We start from the raw sequence: 17,066 nt of genomic DNA, 5'->3' as shown, positions 1-17,066 counted from the left end.
AGTCCCTGGGTGTGGGTGGCGGTGTCTCAGCGAGCACCACCAGCAGCTGACAGACACAAAGGGAGGGTCGGGGCAGGGGTCCACTTTTACTCTGGAAACAGTCTGAGCAAACTGATACAGTTTAGGGAAAAGAGGCGTCTCATAGAGACCCACAGAGGGGCGGGGTCGGTGTACGTCCAGCTGGGCCGTGCCTCTGCCTGGGGACCCCTGACTGTTCTGGGAGCCGCTCAGGCTGAGACTGGCCACCCCAGCTGGGACGCCAGTTCAGAAGTGATGGGTCTGGACAGGGGGCGTCAGGGTTTTTCTCATTCAGTGGGTCGTTTTGGCAAATAATCCTTGGCCTTAATCAGTTATGGTGGGAAGTGACTGGGGTTGCTTTGGGTTTCTCCTCACTGATGAACGCTGAAGGATGCCCCACCTCCAAGTGGGGTGCCTGCTGCCTCCAGGTGAGAAGTCACACCTGGAAACCAGGGTGTTGGCACTTCTCAGCCGTCTCTAAGTAGACGGATCAGGAAAATGGAATGATGTCGGGAGTGAGAGAGGTGACATCACTGCAGATTCTATGATTATTAAGAGGATACTAAGGAGGATATTCAGGGCTTCCCAGGTGGCGCCAGAGGTAAAGAACCTGCCTGCCAATGCGTGTTAGACGTAAGAGACGTGGGTTCGATTCCTGGGTCAGGAAGATCCCCTGGAGGAGGACACGGCAACCCACCCCAGTATTCTTGCCTGGAGAATCTCAGGACAGAGAAGCCTGCTGGACTACAGTCCATAGAGTCACTCAGAGGCAGACGTGACTGAAGCAGCTTAGCGCGCACGCACACACTGGGCTCACACATCACAGTGGAAGATGGGATTCTTTCCTCTCAGGTTCAGAACAATGCACGGATGCCCACTCTTGCCATTTCTATTCAACGTTGCACAGAGGTTCTAGCCAGTGCAAAAAAGCAAGAAAATAGATAAAGGATTGGGAATTAGGAGATAAAACTCAGAATTTATTCACCGAGGACACAGTCATCTATGTAGAAAATTTGATGGAAACTACAAAAGGTGAATAAGTGAGTTTAGCAAGGTTTTGGAATATAAGACCCATATACAAAATTAGTGTATTTCTGTAAACTTCCCACAAACAATGATATAAAATTTAAAAATACAGCTCATAGTAGTATCAGAAACATGAACTTCATGTGAAGATGTCAGTTTTCCCCCAATTGATCTATGCTTCAACACACTCCCAAACCATCCCAACAGGTTTCTCGTGGGAATTCACAAGCCGATTCTAACATTTATTTGGCATTTCAAAGGCTCTAGAATAGCCCACCCAACTTTGGAAAAGAAAAGCAAATGTATGCGGCTAACACTCCCCGCTTCCCACATATTGTGAGGCTAGCGCGGTAAACACGGTGCATTTGTTCAGTCGCAAAGGCATGTCTGAGTCTTGGAGACTGCAGCACGCTAGGCTCCGCTGGCCTCCAGTAGCTCCTGGAGTTTGCTCAGAGTCACGTCCACTGAGTCAGCAATGCCATCCAACCATCTCACCCTCTGCCGGCCGTTCCCTCTTGTCCTCAGTCTTTCGAGCATCAGGTCTTTTCCACTGAGTTGGCTGTTTGTGCCAAATAGACAAGTAAATCAATGGAACACGACGAGAGTTTAGAAATACACCTGTACACGGAGAACAGATTCCCAGCAAATACATCAATACAGTCCCATGGGGAGAGGGAGTTAATGGTGCCGAAATAACTGTACAGGGAAAATAAACTGTAACACGTTCCTGATGCTGTACCCAGAGCTTCATTCAAGATGGAGCCTATAACCAAGTGTAAAGTATAAAACTGAGAGCTTCCAGACCAAAATGTAACATAAGACGTTTGTAACCTAGGGGTTGGGCTTCCCCGGTGGCTCAGAGGTTAAAGCGTCTGCCTCCAATGCGGGAGACCCGGGTTCGATCCCTGGGTCGGGAAGATCCCCTGGAGAAGGAAACGGTAACCCACTCCAGTATTCTTGCCTGGAGAATCCCATGGATGGAGAAGCCTGGTAGGCTACAGTCCACGGGGTCGCAAAGAGTCGGACACGACTGAACGACGGAACAGAACAGAACCTAGGGGTTACAGGAAAGGCAGTCAGGGAAGGCTTCCTGGAGGAGGCAGCCTGAGCACTGCGTCTCAGAGTACAAATATGATTTAGCAAGGCTAAGAGGGGAAGGTGCCCAAGCAGGGCCCTGCTGTTTTGTTCTGTACAGAGATCAGAAAGCCAGGCAGGCAGGCAAGCTCACCTCGGAAAGCTGGTGACTCCCATTCTGGGTGGGGAACAGGACGTGGTCAGGGTCTCTGGAGGCAGAGACAGGGAAGAGGCCTTCTTTTCTGCAGGTGTAGATATGCTAAGAGATGAAGAATAACTGGCTAAAGAGGGCTGTGATTTCTAAGGGTAGTTTTAATGCTGCTGCTGCTGCTGCTAAGTCACCTCAGTCGTGTCCGACTCTGTGCGACCCATAGGCGGAAGCCCACCAGGCTCCCCCGTCCCTGGGATTCTCCAGGCAAGAACACTGGAGTGCGTTGCCATTTCCTTCTCCAATGTGTGAAAGTGAAAAGGGAAAGTGAAGTCTCTCAGTCGTGTCCGACCCTTAGCAACCCCACGGACTGCAGCCTACCAGGCTCCTCCATCCATGGGATTTTCTAGGCAAGAGTACTGGAGTGGCTTGCCATTGCCTTCTCTGAGTTTTAATGCTTACATTTAACCATATTTGACAGATTGCCAGCATCGTCTCTTTGGAGATGACGTAGATGGTGTACCTGGCTGCCGTCCTCTGCAGGTGTGGGGGCTGGAGGCCCAGCAGCCCGGTGCTCGGGGCCTGGGCCCAATCCTGGCTCTCAGAGGCTGCCTGGCGGCCTGGGGGAGGGTCTTCACCCTGACTGGAGTGCCCTGCTTGAGGCTGGCAGCCACAGGCGGATAGGAGGCACCAAGGCAGGGCAGGAAGAGGTGCCTGGAGGTCTTGGGGAGGACGGCATCTGCTGAGTGTTGTTTGGCTCCTCAGAGATGCTCTTAGGGTGTGCATGCTCCTGGGGCCGTTTGGAACGTTCCCATGGCCTGACCCTTTGTCTGCGCCACATCCTGGGTGTCCTCAGCATCTGTGGACACGGGGCCTGAGTGCTGGACACACATTCCCACCTGGGAGGCCACAGAGGCTTGGGTCTACAGCGAGGCGCCAGCAATCTGGAGGTGATTATGGGTATAATTTCTCTGAGCCTCCACGAGCAAGTGCCCGACGCACGGCCCCACCCCAAGTTACGCCTCGATCGGTGTTAGGAGGCATTTGACATTTGCCTTTGATTCATGTCCTAATCATCACATCCAGCGGCTCTGGTCCCATTTGTCCGCTGCAGTCACCCCTCCTCAGAGCGCTTCTCACCACGTCCTTCTGAGCGGCTCCTGGAGGCGGGTCTCACCAGAGACCCCGCGGGACGCCCACCAGCCACTCTGCAGATGAGCTGTTCAGTGGACCAGGGGGCTCCCAGGCGCCTTTGCTTTTAGACGGATTTCTTGGCACGAAAAGGGTTGGAGACGGCGTGTTGCTGTGGCGCACTGTCACACGCTCACTGGTGGGCGCACACGCTATCGTGCGCACACCTGCCCGAGCACGCGTCCTCACAGGCGTGTGCTCGGCTCACCCTCGTGCACAGGCAGTGTGCACACTCGGTCACACCAAGCACGCACTCGGCAGCGCTCGCAGATGCACACCAGGCAGACAGGCACCCGTGGCCAGCGCACGCCCAGCGTTCAGACACATGCAGAGCTCCCCCGAAAGGGGAGCCCTCTCTGCTCCTGATGCTCAGGGCCCAGGGCGGACAGGACTTCCCATGGCGCCTGGCGGGCGCAGCAGTCGCAGCGGCGGTGCCCTCCGCCTGGACCTGTGTCGAGAGTGGCGACAGGCCTCGCCCCAGCTCCCACGCGCCCCAGGTCTTCCTCCTGAGTTGCTCCTCTGGCTGAGAGGCATATGGGTGGAGTGCGGGTCCTGCGCCCCAGAGCCAGTGGGGCGCCCTCTCGGGGGGAACGGGCCCTTCTGTCCCGGTCACCAGAGTGAGGCGCGGCTGTCCAGGGTGCCCGCATGCAGAGGGGTGAGAGCAGGCGCTACAGCCTTGGGCTGGCCTTTTGGGCGCTGGGGTTCGCTGCTCCCGCCACGTCTCCTGCACCGCGAGGCCCCAGGACGCGTGGTCCGTGGCTTCCCACCTCCGTGTGGATGGACGGAGAGCAGTATGAAGCAGTGAAAGGCACCAGTGGACACGGAGCCCTCAGCAGCCGGAGCGCCCCGTGAGCGTCTGCAGAGAGAGCACTTCTGGACCCTCTTCAGGGACGAGCAGCGTCGCTGGGCTTGGAGGGCGGTGGGGACCTGCTGGTTGCCTCAGAGACACCGGGCTCCTGGGCAAGTGGTGTGGACCGGAACTGCCCCCTGGCGGGCGAGTGTGCGGGCCCAGCAGGACCCCCGGGAGGGACCCCTGTCCCTGCCCCCGAGCCCAGCACGGAGCAGAGGAAAGCCAGGTGGGCCCCCAGTGCTCCCTCCCGGTTTCTGCTTGTTAAAAAAGGCACAGCCGTGCAACCTCCCTCAGCCTATTATAAATCTAATCCCGCTAGATTCAGCTGAGTGAGCTTACATCTTGTTTGGACTCTGGGCCTAAAGTTGCCTAAAGCTGGGGAAGCGGGGTTACCTGGACGCAGGCAAGGACAGTTAATTTGTCCTCAGCCGCACCTGACAGCTGTGCCTTGGGTTCTGGAGAACCGGTTTCTCCAGAACAGCAAGGTCCGTTTACATCAGACAAACTTGGTGTTTTTAACGGGATGAAAACGAGCAATTTTGCCCATGTTTATGGATTGTTATTAATTTGGCCGAATACAAAGTCACATTACCGGTAACAGACTGTCCTTCCTGAGCTCCTCTTGAAGTGATACTGGGGACTGCACCCCAGGCTGAGCCCCGGGGGGGGCAAAAGGCTGTGCTGCCGGGGGCGGGGGGCGTGGGGGCGTCATGTCCCTGCCCCAAGGGCTTGCATGCTAGTGGATGTCGAGAGCGGGCAGGGGGCTGGGAGTCTGCTGCCTCCACCCTCCCGGCCAGAGGGCGCCACCCCCCTCGGACAGGCAGCCTGGGCCCCCGCAGTGGGGACGGTGGGCTTGGGCCCTGCCCCGCTGAGCCTGTTCCCTCATCTGTTCCTGCTTCACGGAGCCAGTGTCTGTTCGTCTCTGCTCACGGGGCTGCTGGAGCCGCAGGACGAGGCCGTTCACGTGCGCGTGTGGGCTTGGCCATTGGGGCCCTGGACAGGGGGCTGCCGCCCAGCGCCCACTGTTGTCTCGGGGGCGCACTGCCTCCCTCAGGTGTCACCCTGTCGGGCCTCGCTCAGGAGCACCAGCGCTGGTGGAGGCCCCCCGCCTGGCGGCTGCTCTGAGCAACAAACCCACGGCCCCGTGAGCTGGTGCCGCACCCCGGGAGCGAGCTCCGTACAATGGCGGCTTGTTCACGGCTCCCACGCGCAGCCCCGGCTCCGGCTAATGGAAACTCGGTGATCCGTGGCTTGTGTGGCAGACATCTGCTCGGGGTAATGTGTTGGTGATGTATGTATCGGTGATCAATCAGTGGATTTGCAAGAAAGGCATAAAGTATTTAATTATAATTGCGTTGGGCAGGTGTGCATGGTGGAGGCGACATTTGAATAGGTCAGACCAGCCCTCGCCCTGCTGTGTTGTTGGGGATTAAATGCCATTCACTCTGAGGGCTGGGGGCCTTTCTGAAGTCGAAGGGTGTCACATGCTTGCAAATTGAAAATGTCCCATTGCTTCGAAAAACATGATTGATACCCTTTGCAAAGCAAATGCTGCCGTACCCAAATCACGAAGCCTGCTGCCGCCCCTCTGCTCCGGCCACTTGATCCCCAGAATGAAACTCAGGGAGAGAAGTTGAAAGATGAAACGAAACTTTATTTGCTGATTTGGGAGCAGAAAAATATGCCCTCTGATAGTCGATATGTTGTGGACTTGTGGTGGAGCCAGCTGTCTGGTCACCGTCAGAACTGTATCTGGTATAATTTAAAATGTCAGCACAACGGACAACGGGGTGTAAGTGGCAGGAGTGGGACAGGCACAGCACAGGCCCACACGGCACACGCATGCACACACTCACGCGCGACCACGGCACGGGGGAAGCCCGGCCCCGGAGTCACAGCCCGTGTCCCAGGCCCGGGCCTCTGAGCTGTGTGGAGCTAGGGCAGCAGGGCTGGGTGCTGGCCCGCGGGGAGGCTCAGCACCGTGTGCGGCCGACACGAGAGCCACCGGTACTGGCTGCTCCCCGAGGAGAGTTCTGCCGGTGGGTGTGTGCGGGGGCACGTGGCCTCCGTGCGGCACGCCTCAGTCCTCTCCGGTTGACCCTCTGGTGGCCTGGGCTGGCCGAGAGAGCACTGGTGACGTGGGTGGGCATCATTACCAGTGCCCAGCTCTGGAGTCGGAGCCAGACACGTCTTCTCAAAACCACGAAAGGGCCCCGTGGGGTTTCTATTCACAGGGCGGATGAAACCGGGGTACTCTGATTTCGTGAGACGCCCAGACTTCTGAATCAGGGTGCAACCGTGCCTCCTGGCCGATTCGGTCTCGTGTGCCTGCCTCCTTCATCTACCCCAGCCCCAGTTTCTCCGAGTCCGATAAAGCAAGATGGTAATTCCGAGTCCAGACAGCGAGCCTCCTTGGGTGTGTTTTTGCCGTTTACAAAATTAGCCAGTCATCATCACCTAGTGAATCAGATTAGGTGTAATCCATACTAATGCTCAAATTAAGTCACGGAAAGCAATTACCTCTGCGAAAAACGGGCTGGTGAAAAATGATAAGGTTGGTCAAATAGTTTCACTGTGCATAATTGTGTTCTTTAAATGCCCGTCTCTACCCAGTAATTATATCATTTACATTTCAAATGGATGGATGCACCCACCTCCAATGCTTGTAATTGTGCACTTCCTAACCGTACACCTCACAGTGTAGCAGAAATTTGTCAGCTGTCTGCTCCGGAATGTCTGTTTTCTCGGGAAAGCAGCTGGATGGAATGTGCCAGAATAGGGCTTCCTCGCTGCTCAGGAGAATCAAGAAAAGTGCCCTTTGCCCCCACGCTGTCCCAAATCTGGCCTCCCCGCTTTCCCCTCTCCCCTTCGTCCCTCCCTTCCTCCTTCTCTGTAGAAAAAGAGTGCACAGAGATTTTTAAACCACCGTCAAATATTCAGCCCACACCATGAGACACACTCGTCACTGCCAGTCACATCATCCATGACAGGGACACAGTCAAAAACCCTGGGCAACGTTCGCGGGATCAATTAATAGCTGACTTGACCCTCTGCACTTTGTTTTTATTGTTTTCAGCTAGAGAAAACGCCCACCAACTCCACCCTCACTCAGCCCACCCGCAGCAGTCTAGGGAGCGACCTCTCCATCACTACCTTAACTCTAAGTGAACGTGACCCTGACCGTGAGCTCTTAGCCCTCAAGCAGGATCCCCGGGTGAGTCAGGAGCAAACCCTTAAGTCCTCAGGCTCGAAATGGTGGGTTTTATCTGAAGGGGTAGTGGGGCAACGGGGAAATGAGCGCCTTTCAGCCCATCGCATCTCTCAGTCCAGCCCAGGCTGGTTTCAGCGTTGAGCCCGAGTCTGTGAACTTTGTGGGGCGCGGCAGTACCTCACTTCTTTGCTTCGGGTGGAGTGACATCACCGCGAAGACCCCAGACTGACCGGGGGCCAGCCCTGGATGGGGAGCGCCTCAGCCCCTGTCACATGGCCCACAGGCGGAGGTTCACCTGGGGGGCCTCCAGCGGGGGGTGTCTGCCCTCTTGCAGGTGGGGTGACCGGCCCCCGGGAAAGGGGTCAGGGGCGGACAGGATGTAGTCAATGCTGAACTTGATGTCCCTGTGCGCGTCCCTCCCCAGGACGGCAGGGCTGGCCGGGGTCGGGGGCTCGCGGCGGGGGACTGGGGTCCCCCGTGCGCTGGGCGGCTCAGGGGGCCGCAGGGGTGCCCCCGCATCTCTCCCGCGCGCCCCCCTCGCCTCCTCGCCCTTGGGGCCGCGCCGGCGCCGCCGCCGGCGGAAGTTGCCGTTCTCGAAAAGGTCCAGCAGCGACTCGCAGCCGCCGGCGAAGGTCCAGTAGTTGCCCTTGCCCTTCTCATGGCCGTCGGTCCGCGGCACCTGTGCGGACGAGCGGCTCAGCGCCCGGCGGGCTCCCAGGGCGCCCGGCCCACCGCGCTCGCTCGGGGAGCCCCTGGCGCCCCCGGAAGGATGCCCCGCCCTGGGGGTGGGCGCGTCCCCGGGGAGCTGGCGAAGGCTACGCGTGAACTTTCCAGCGCACGCGGCTGCAAAGCGCACCCCACCCCGCCCAATCAGGGGTGCCTTGGTCCAGGGGTCCCCGGGCCTGGGACACTCAGGGGCCGCCCGGGGCGGGGGGCGGGGCTCACCTTGACGAAGCAGCTGTTGAGGGAGAGGTTGTGGCGGATGGAGTTCTGCCAGGCGCGCTGGTTGGCGCGGTAGTACGGGAATCTGCGCATGATGAAGTCGTAGATGCCGGACAGGGTCACCCTGCCCGTCGGGCTCTGCTGAATGGCCATGGCGATCAGCGCGATGTAGCTGCAAACAGGGGCGCTCAGGCCGGGCCGGGGCAGGGGAGGGACCCCGGAGCGCGTCTGCGTCTGGAGTCTCCAGGCCGCTCGGGGACCACTCCGCTCTGCCTTCCCCGGGGAGCTGGGGAGGGGGATGGTTGTTGGAGTCGGGGCCCCCTGGAGCTCCCAGCGCAGCTCTGCGCAGACCCGGGAAGCTCACCCTCATACTTGGGGCTTCCCCGGGGAGGCTGGAGAACCTTCTCGGCTACCTCCCAACGTGCGGATGAGAAGTGAGCCCTCCCGCGCCGGAGCCAGTCTTGGCCTCCTCGCGGAGGAGGGCCCCGACCCCTGCGGCCCCGGCCCGGCCCCGCGGTCACCTGTATGCCGGCCGCGTGAGCCGCTTCTCCTCGTCCGAGCTGCCCGCCGGGTAGTCGTCGGCGTCGTAATTGAAACAATTGTAGGGATACTGCGAGCTGTCAAACATCGCGGTGCGCCAGCCGCCTGCGGGCCGCCAATGCTGCCGCCTCCTCCGCGCCGCCCGCCGGCGCGCTCCAGGTCTGCGCGGAGGTTCTCCCCGGCGCGAACCAGCGGCGTCTGCACTGCCGGCTGCTCTCCGCCGGAGCGGGGAACCTGGGCTACTGGGGTACCCCCGCCCGCCCCCACCCATCCTCTCCCATCCAATCCCGGAGCGGGGGAGGCCCTTGTTGCCGGTAAAGCGGCCGAGGGGAGCGGAGAGCTGGCTCGCGGTGACCCCCCATCCGCGGGGGGGGGGTGGGGAGGAGGGAGCCACAGCGCTGGGTGGTCCGACGGGCGGCGGGGGTGGGGTGGGGGGGCCACCACCTCCCGCTCCGCCGAGTGCGCCTGGCACTCTTTGCGCTGCCCCAGACTTAAGGGCGGAGCTCCCTGGGTCCCCCAAGCCTGCGAGCACCCCAAGACTCAGAGGTCCTTCCTGGCTTCTGGCTTCCCAGAGCGCACTCCCGAGCTACCAGGAGCCCGAGCACAGAGAGGGTGGGGCGTAGCCCCTTCCCAACCAGGCTCTTCCCCTCTGCCTTCAGCCCCAGCAAAACGGTGGCCAGAGTGTGTGCCGCGGGGGCCCTGGACGAGAGCTGGACACAGGGTCCAACCCACCCTGCCTCTGTCCCCGCTGTGCTGTCTCCCCGAATCCTCCTTGGGGCAGCCCTTTGTGGAGCTCTGAGCCCAGCGGCCCGCTGCTCTGTAACTTCCTCATCAGCCAAGCCTCTGCTTCACTGGTCCCTTCTGGGGGTCACCGGTGGGCACCTGGGGGAGAAGAGACAGAGGGAGGACGTTTGAGCAAGAAGTCAGGTGGGACCCTAAGGAGGGCCCTTTGTTTCAAGGTGGCCGTACCAGCAAAAGGCATGTCCACGAATAGTCTGCAAAATTCTGGCCATGAGCACTGTCAATGTGTCTGCCCAAGGCCAGGACACCTGAATCGTCTTCTTCCAAAAGATTCTACCTTCGAAGCTGCACCTGCAGCTCTGAAATGATCTGTGCTCCATCCAGCCTGTGACTCCAGCAGGGGATGGTGGCTGGCCTGCTGATGTGAGCGCCCAGGACCCAGGGCCGCCGTGCCAGCTCCCTCCTGGCTCCGACTCCTACAGTGGGATCTGAGGTGCACGCGGATCAGACACAGTCAGGGGCTCCACAGCATCCTCTCTACCAGGCGTCAAAGTGAGAAATGCTGGGATGTGGGAACATCAGACGGTACAGCCCCTCAGGAAAACATTTTGGTTGTTTCTGCTACCATGTGACCCAGCAGTTGCAAAGACAGAACCTTACGCACCTGTGACATGTGTTCAGAATGGTTTCATTCCTCTTTTCCCCAAATTGGAATCAGCCCAGCTGTCCATCTGCAGGGAGGCATTGGACAAGCTGTGGTCCAGCCACACGCCAGGCACCACCACGTCACCGAGGTCTGGCGGCTGGTCCGGAAGTCCCCCGACACAGTGAGACGAGCAGATCCCTCCCCCTTACAGCGAGGAATACCAGCGATCTGCAGTCATGCCTTCTCTTGAATCTGTCAGACAACAACTGAAACCCAGGGGACCAGGCCCATCGGAGGAGAGCAGCCCTGAAAGCCTGTGCCTGCCGCAGGTGGGCCGGGGCGGAGAGTTGCCGAAGCCACAGGAGCGCGGAACCGGCGGGGGCACGGCTGGCTCTCCCGCGGGCCTCGCTGCACCTGGGAGGGGAGGAGAGACGCAGGGGACCGTCTAGGGGTGCGGACTCGCACAGCGCCCCCGGCGCCCATCAGCATCGGCCCGGGGAGGGCCAGCCAGCCGGGGCCTTGTCCCCAGGATGTGGCCGGTCCAGAGACAAGGTCTCGGGACGAGCTTCTGCCGCATAAGAGAGTGGACAGCGGGAGAGGTGCTTCAATCTGGTCACTTATTTAATTGAATCGAACATGAAGGCTGATTGGTTAGAAAACCTTCCCAACGTGTTTTGGTTTCTTAGGCATCTGAACCTTGCTTGGTTCCTTCTGAAAATGACTTCTTATTTGGGTCATTATTTGGAGCCTGGCAGTGAGAAGAATGGCTTCTCTGGTCTGTCAGCCGGACACGCCCTCAAGACACCGCTGAGAACGGCAGCCCAAGCATCAGCAGGAGGCAGGCGGCGTCCCGAGAGCCCCTGCGTTTCTGTGCTGACTCACTTCTCAGGACAACCCCGTGAGCCAGGCCGACTGTGCAGTCCCCTCCACGGGCCGGGAGGGTGACCAGTTCACCTGAGTCAGGCCACCTGTGTGGAACGCAGGCCCTTCAGGGGAGGATAAGGCTGCAGTTCCAGGGTCGGGGGCGGCCTGCAGGCGCTCACAGGTCTGGGCACAGGGGGCCCGTGTGAAGACGGGGCACCACCTGGGCAGGAGGGCAGCCCTGAGCCCCAGCAGCCCTCACCCAGCACGTCTGACCCCAGAGAACAGGAGGAAGACAAGGGACTTCGTGTGACCTCTGTAGAGTCTTATAAGCCCTTACACACTTCTGTATTTTGCAATTAAAAGTTGCGTTTGTTACAGAAGGTTCATAAAGGACAGAAAGGTTGAAAATAGAAAATCTCACAGACAGAAGCTGTCCCCCTCTGCAAAGGTGAAGAGAGGACCCGGCGTGCCGCTGACCGTCTGCCCCTCGGGGTCCTCTCAGCCTCACCAATCTGGACTCCTCTCAGGAGGGGGCTCGCCAGGGCTGAATCCCAGGAAGAGAGACCACCAGGGGCCACGCACAGGGGAGTGGGAACCCTTGAGCCCGGCTGTGGGGTCTGCGTGGGCTCGGGCAAGGGTCGGAAAGGCCCAGGCTCAGGGCTGAGGGGCAGGCACCCCTGCAGAAGCGGGAGTTCAAGGTGGGGGGCAGCCAGGCCGCTGAGCAGGGGGCTGAGCGTGCGGAGCTGCTGGGGTGCTGGGCCGCGCCCCTGGTCCTCACACGGCCCCCGTCCGGTGGGAAGCAGACCCGACCTCAGAAACACGTGATCTGCCGTGGGCGGGGGGCGTGGGAAAATACACTGAAGTCACCCAGGCTGGAGGCCAGGAGACTTTCCAGGGTGAGGCATTTGGGCAGCGCCTGGGGTCAGAACAAAAGAAGGATGGGGTGGGGCTGTGGGTGGAAGGCGGGGCTACGGCCCAGGGCTGCCCAAGAGGGTACTTCTAGAAGTTCCTGGAAGGCCAGGGCCCTTCAACCCTCCATGTAAATTCCGTTCTCGCCTTTGGTGCTGAAATATTTACCAGTACACAGAACTCCTGTTCAACACTCGCTGAAGACTGGCCTATTGACCCCATGGGTATTTTTGGGCCTGGGTGCTGCACTGGGTCCTGGACAAGAGGGTGGCAAGGCCACCTCCTCCGGCTCTGGGCCTGCCCTGGGGGCTGGCGGCGCCAAGCCCTGGTCACTGAACGGGCAGCTGGCCCTCTCCGGGCCCCACGCCGGGCAGGGCTTGCTGACAGCTCACCAGGCTGAGGGGCCCGTGGGGCAGCACTGTGGGTCGCTGCTTCTGAGGCCTTGGATTCTGATCGTCAACATAGTGGTCGGGGCGGGCAATTCCCAGGCCGGACTCGGGTCACCTCTGCCCGAGGCTGGTCTTGCATTTCTCAGGGTCTCCTCTAGATGGCGCAAGGGAGCCAGGCACAGCGTGTCCGCAGCGTCCTCCCAGGCTGCCCCAGGGCAACACTGACCACAGGGCACGTCCGACCGAGTGTAGCTGGGGGGCTGCAGCCTGGATCAGGGACAGAACAAAGCTCAGGTCTCGGAGGGGAGGCGGCCGGTCCGAGCCCCTGCAGCCCCTCGGGGCTGCTCCGGACCTGGGCGGCCCCCTGTGGCCCCACAGGCCCCCTGCTGTGGTCGGCCCCCTCTGATCTCATTCAAGCTGCAGGCCAGGACCGCCCCTCGGGGGGTGAGCGTGCAAACCCCTGCTCCTGACCACCAGCTCCAAGCAGGGTAGGAAAGACCCAAGCGTCCAGAACAACATGAGGACCCCGTGCTGGAGATGGAGGGGGAGGGAGAGACAGGAGGGTGGTGGGAAGAATCAGGAGACTCGACTGACACACACGCACGACCACGTGTACAACAGACAGCTGGTGGGAAGCTGCCGTACTGCGCAGGGAGCCCAGCTCAGGGCTCCATGCAGTGCGGGATGGGGGAGGTCCAGGAGGGGGTCCTTGCCTGGAAAGTCCTCGGGTAGAGGAACAGGCTGTAGCCCATGGAGTCAGAGTCTGTGAGCACACTCACATAGCTGATTCTGTTGTACGGCAGAAGCTAACACGCTACAAAGCAACTGTGCCCAATTTTATAAAAGGTAAGAAAGACCCCCTGTGCACGTGGGGACACCCAACACAGGCTTTCCTGACCAAGGTGGGGTTTGTCCAAGCCCCTCCTGCCTCCAGGCTTCTGGGAATCTCTGCTTCTGTTTTGTTCCATCTGGGCGAGGGCTGGGGCAGTGGGTTGAGGGAGAGTTTCTGGGGGAACTGGGCAGGACTCCGGGAGGGTAGCCTGGGGCCCCTGAACCTAGGAGCCTGCACCTCTGGGCGTGGCCTTTGGGGGGCTGGTCCCGAGAACTGCACACTTGACTTGCTCCCAGGTGGGGAGGCTCTGGGCAGGGCCGGGGTCCACCAGGGGTTTCCCTGTCCTCTGTCTGTCTCAGGCTTGTGGGTGGGGCCGGGAGAGATGCTGAGACCCCCACCTGCATCTCTGCAGCCGCATGGACACACTGAGACCCAGGGGGCAGGGGCCGCGCATGCCTCCCCACCCAGATACTGGCTGACTTGTCCACTCAACGCGCTTAAGTCAGGAAGTGCTCTCTGCCCTCAGACGGCCGCTGCCTCCTGCCCCCTGATTCTACATAACCAGTTCCCGGGCTGACTGAGGAGGGCTTTTGTTTGGATTTCCCCCCATTTGTTTTTTCAATCACGCTTGAATTCTTGCCACTTTCTCCGTGGCCCTGTGGCAGGTGCTGTCCTGTAACACTTGTGGACCAAGCACGCCGCCCAAATCTCGTGGGGAAGCCGCCTTCCCAGAGAGGGATTTAACTGAAAGCCTCTTCTGGCCTGTTCACGATGAGCTCCGCCGCCCTGGCCCCCTCAGCAACCCCCCCAAACACACACACTGCAGTCTGAGTCCCAGGCACCAGGCACTCCCGCGATAATTTGGGAAAGTCCCTTCGCCCGGCTGGGCATCAGTTCAGATGGTGAACTCGGCACATCGGAATTCAGGTTCCCGCACAGCCAAGCTGAGACGCACCTAGGACCGGGCAGGGGGCCCGCGCCTGGCTCACGACTCTGCCCTGCCCCCATCCCGCCTCCCATCCAGCAGCTTTATTTGCTGTTTGAATCTGTATCAAAGTAATAGACGGACTGTGGCTCAGATCAGGAACTCCTTATTGCCAAATTCAGACTTAAATTGAAGAAAGTAGGGAAAATCACTAGACCATTCAGGTGTGACCTAAATCGAATCCCTTACGATTATACAGTGAAAGTGACAAATAGATTTGAGGGATTAGATCTGATAGACAGAGTGCCTGATGAACTATGGACAGAGGTTCATAACATTGTACAGGAGGTGATGATCAAGACCATCCCCAAGAAAAAGAAATGCAAAAAGGCAAAATGATTGTCTGAGGAGGCCTTACAAATAGCTGAGAAAAGAAGAGAAGCGAAAGGCAAAGGAGAAAAGGAAAGATATAAGCATCTGAATGCAGAGTCCAGAGAACAGCAAGGAGGGATAAGAAAGCCTTCCTCGGTGATCAGTGCAAAGAAATAAAGGAGAACAAAGACGGGCCAATAAAGGACAGAAATGGTGTGGACCTAACAGAAGCCAAAGGTGGCAAGAATACACAGAACTGTACACAAAAATCTTAATGACCTGGGTAACCATGACAGTGTGATCATTCACCTAGAGCCAGACATCCTGGGATGCGGTCAAGTGGGCCTTAGGCATCCTACGAACAAAGCTGGTGGAGGTGGAATTCAGATGAGCTGTTTCAAGTCCTAAAAGATGCTGGTGTTAGAGTGCTGCACTCAGTATGCCAACACATTTCGAAAACTCAGCAGTGGCCACAGGACTGGAAAGGATCAGTCTTCATTCTAATTCCAAAGAAAGGCAATGCCAAGGAAAGTTCAAACTACCGTGCAGTTGGACTCATCTCACATGCCAGCAAGTGTAAGTAAGTGTTAGTCGCTCAGTCGTGCCCGACTCTTTGTGACCCCATGGACTGCAGCCCACCAGGCTCCTGTCCATGAGATTTTCCAGCCTAGGATACTGGAGTGGGTTGCCATTTCCTTCTCCAGGGTATCTTCCCAACCCAGAGATTGAACCCAGGTCTCCTACACTGCAGGCAAATTCTTTATCGACTGAGCTACAAGGGAAGCCCATTTCATGCTAGCAAAGTAATGGTCGAAATTCTCCAAGCCAGGCTTTAACTGTACATGAACTGTGAACTTCCAGAGGTTCAAGCTGGTTTTAGAAAAGGCAGGGGAACTTGAGATCAAATTGCCAACATCCCCTGAATCATAGAAAAAGCAAGAGAATTCCAGAAAAACATCTACTTCTGCTTAATTGACTATGCTAAAACCTTTTACTATGTGGATCACAATCTGTGGAAAATTCTTAAAGAGATGGGAATACCAGACCACCTTACCTGCCTCTAGGGAAATCTGTATGCAGGTCAGGAAGCAACAGTTAGAACCAGACATGGAACAATGGACTGGTTCCAAATTGGGAAAGGAGTATATTGGTCAAGGCTGTATATTGTCACCCTGCTTTCTTAACCTGTATGCACAGTACATCATGCAAAATGCTGGGCTGGATGAAGCACAAGCTGGAATCAAGATTGCCGGGAGAAATATCAATAACCTCAGATACGCAGATGACTCCACCATTGTGGCAGAAAGCAAAGAGGAACTAAAGAGCTTAAAGGAGAGAGAAAAAGCTGGCTTAAAGCTCAACATTCAGAAACTAAGGTCATGGCGTCCAGTCCCATCACTTCATGGCGAATAGACAGGGAAAGAATGGAAACAGTGAGAGACTTTATTTTTTTGAGCTCCAAAGTCACTGCAGATGGTGACTGTAGCTGAAATTAAAAGACACTTGCTCCTTGTAAGGAAAGCTATGACCAACCTAGACAGCATAGCAAAAAGCAGAGACATTACTTTGCCAACAAAGGTCCGACTAGTCAAAGCTATGGTTTTTCCAGTAGTCATGTATGGATGTGAGAGTTGGACCATAAAGAAAGCTGAGCACTGAAGAATTGATGCTTTTGAACTGTGGTGTTGGAGAAGACTCTTGAGAGCCTCTTGGACTGCGAGGAGATCCAACCAGTCCATCCTAAAGGAAATCATTGGAATATTCATTGGAGGACTGATGCTGAAGCTGAAACTCAAACACTTTGGCCACGTGATGCGAAGAGCTGACTCATTAGAAAAGACCCTGATGCTGGGAAAGATTGAAGGCGGGGGGAGAAGGGGACAGCAGAGGATGAGATGGTTGGATGGCATCACTGACTCGATGGACATGAATTTGAGCAAGCTCCGGGAGTTTATGATGGACAGGGAGGCCTGGCATGCTGCAGTCCACGGGGTAGCAGAGAGTCGGACACGACTGGAGGACCGAACTGACTGACTGAATAGATGGACCCAGTTTCAAAAGTCAAATATCATTACCGATCAGATCAGGGAAGAGGGTGGACCCCTGCCCACCTCAGCCCTGTTCCTGAAACACAGACCCAGAGAGACGGCTTTGTGTCCGTCTCCCTGGCTGTGCTGGGCTGTCCTGTCTTGTTTGCCCGTCATCTCTGTGTTTCTAAAGGGCAAACGTTTTATTTTGTAAGTTTTACAACTTCCCTTTTTTTTCCTTTTTTTAATCTCCCATCTTCCTGCCTGAGAGAGGCCTTGGGTCTTCCCATTGCCTTTCAGTTCAGCTACATCACGTTCTCCTTTTGAGGGAAACGGCGCTGAGTGCTGACGTGGCCATGCT

The 17,066-nt window shown here is 57.8% G+C and overlaps 1 protein-coding gene across 1 annotated transcript; it reads right to left on the bottom strand.

Annotated features, from left to right (window-relative positions):
• Positions 1–7,786: 7,786 nt before the first annotated feature.
• Positions 7,787–9,088, bottom strand: FOXL3 (forkhead box L3). The gene is made up of 3 exons (XM_055408965.2): positions 8,982–9,088; positions 8,464–8,632; positions 7,787–8,197 (listed from the first exon to the last, which is right to left on the bottom strand). Exons 1-3 carry the CDS (start codon positions 9,086–9,088, stop codon positions 7,787–7,789), a joined length of 687 nt encoding a protein of 228 aa, XP_055264940.1.
• Positions 9,089–17,066: the final 7,978 nt, after the last annotated feature.

This window comes from Moschus berezovskii, chromosome 27, assembly GCF_049115385.1.
Source record: "Moschus berezovskii isolate FMDL1 chromosome 27, NW_MosBer_1.0, whole genome shotgun sequence".
Taxonomy (NCBI): Eukaryota; Metazoa; Chordata; class Mammalia; order Artiodactyla; family Moschidae; genus Moschus; species Moschus berezovskii.
This window is presented reverse-complemented; position numbering and strand designations above follow the sequence as displayed.

What these genes read in the sequence shown, in the direction of transcription:
- FOXL3 (XM_055408965.2), bottom strand. Translation starts at nt 9,088, where the DNA reads ATGTTTGACAGCTCGCAGTATCCCTACAATTGTTTCAATTACGACGCC. An exon ending in CTCACGCGGCCGGCATACAG is followed by an intron (nt 8,633 to 8,981) that starts GTGACCGCGGGG and finishes CCCTGTTTGCAG; the next exon opens with CTACATCGCGCTGATCGCCA. An exon ending in TCAACAGCTGCTTCGTCAAG is followed by an intron (nt 8,198 to 8,463) that starts GTGAGCCCCGCC and finishes TCGTCCGCACAG; the next exon opens with GTGCCGCGGACCGACGGCCA.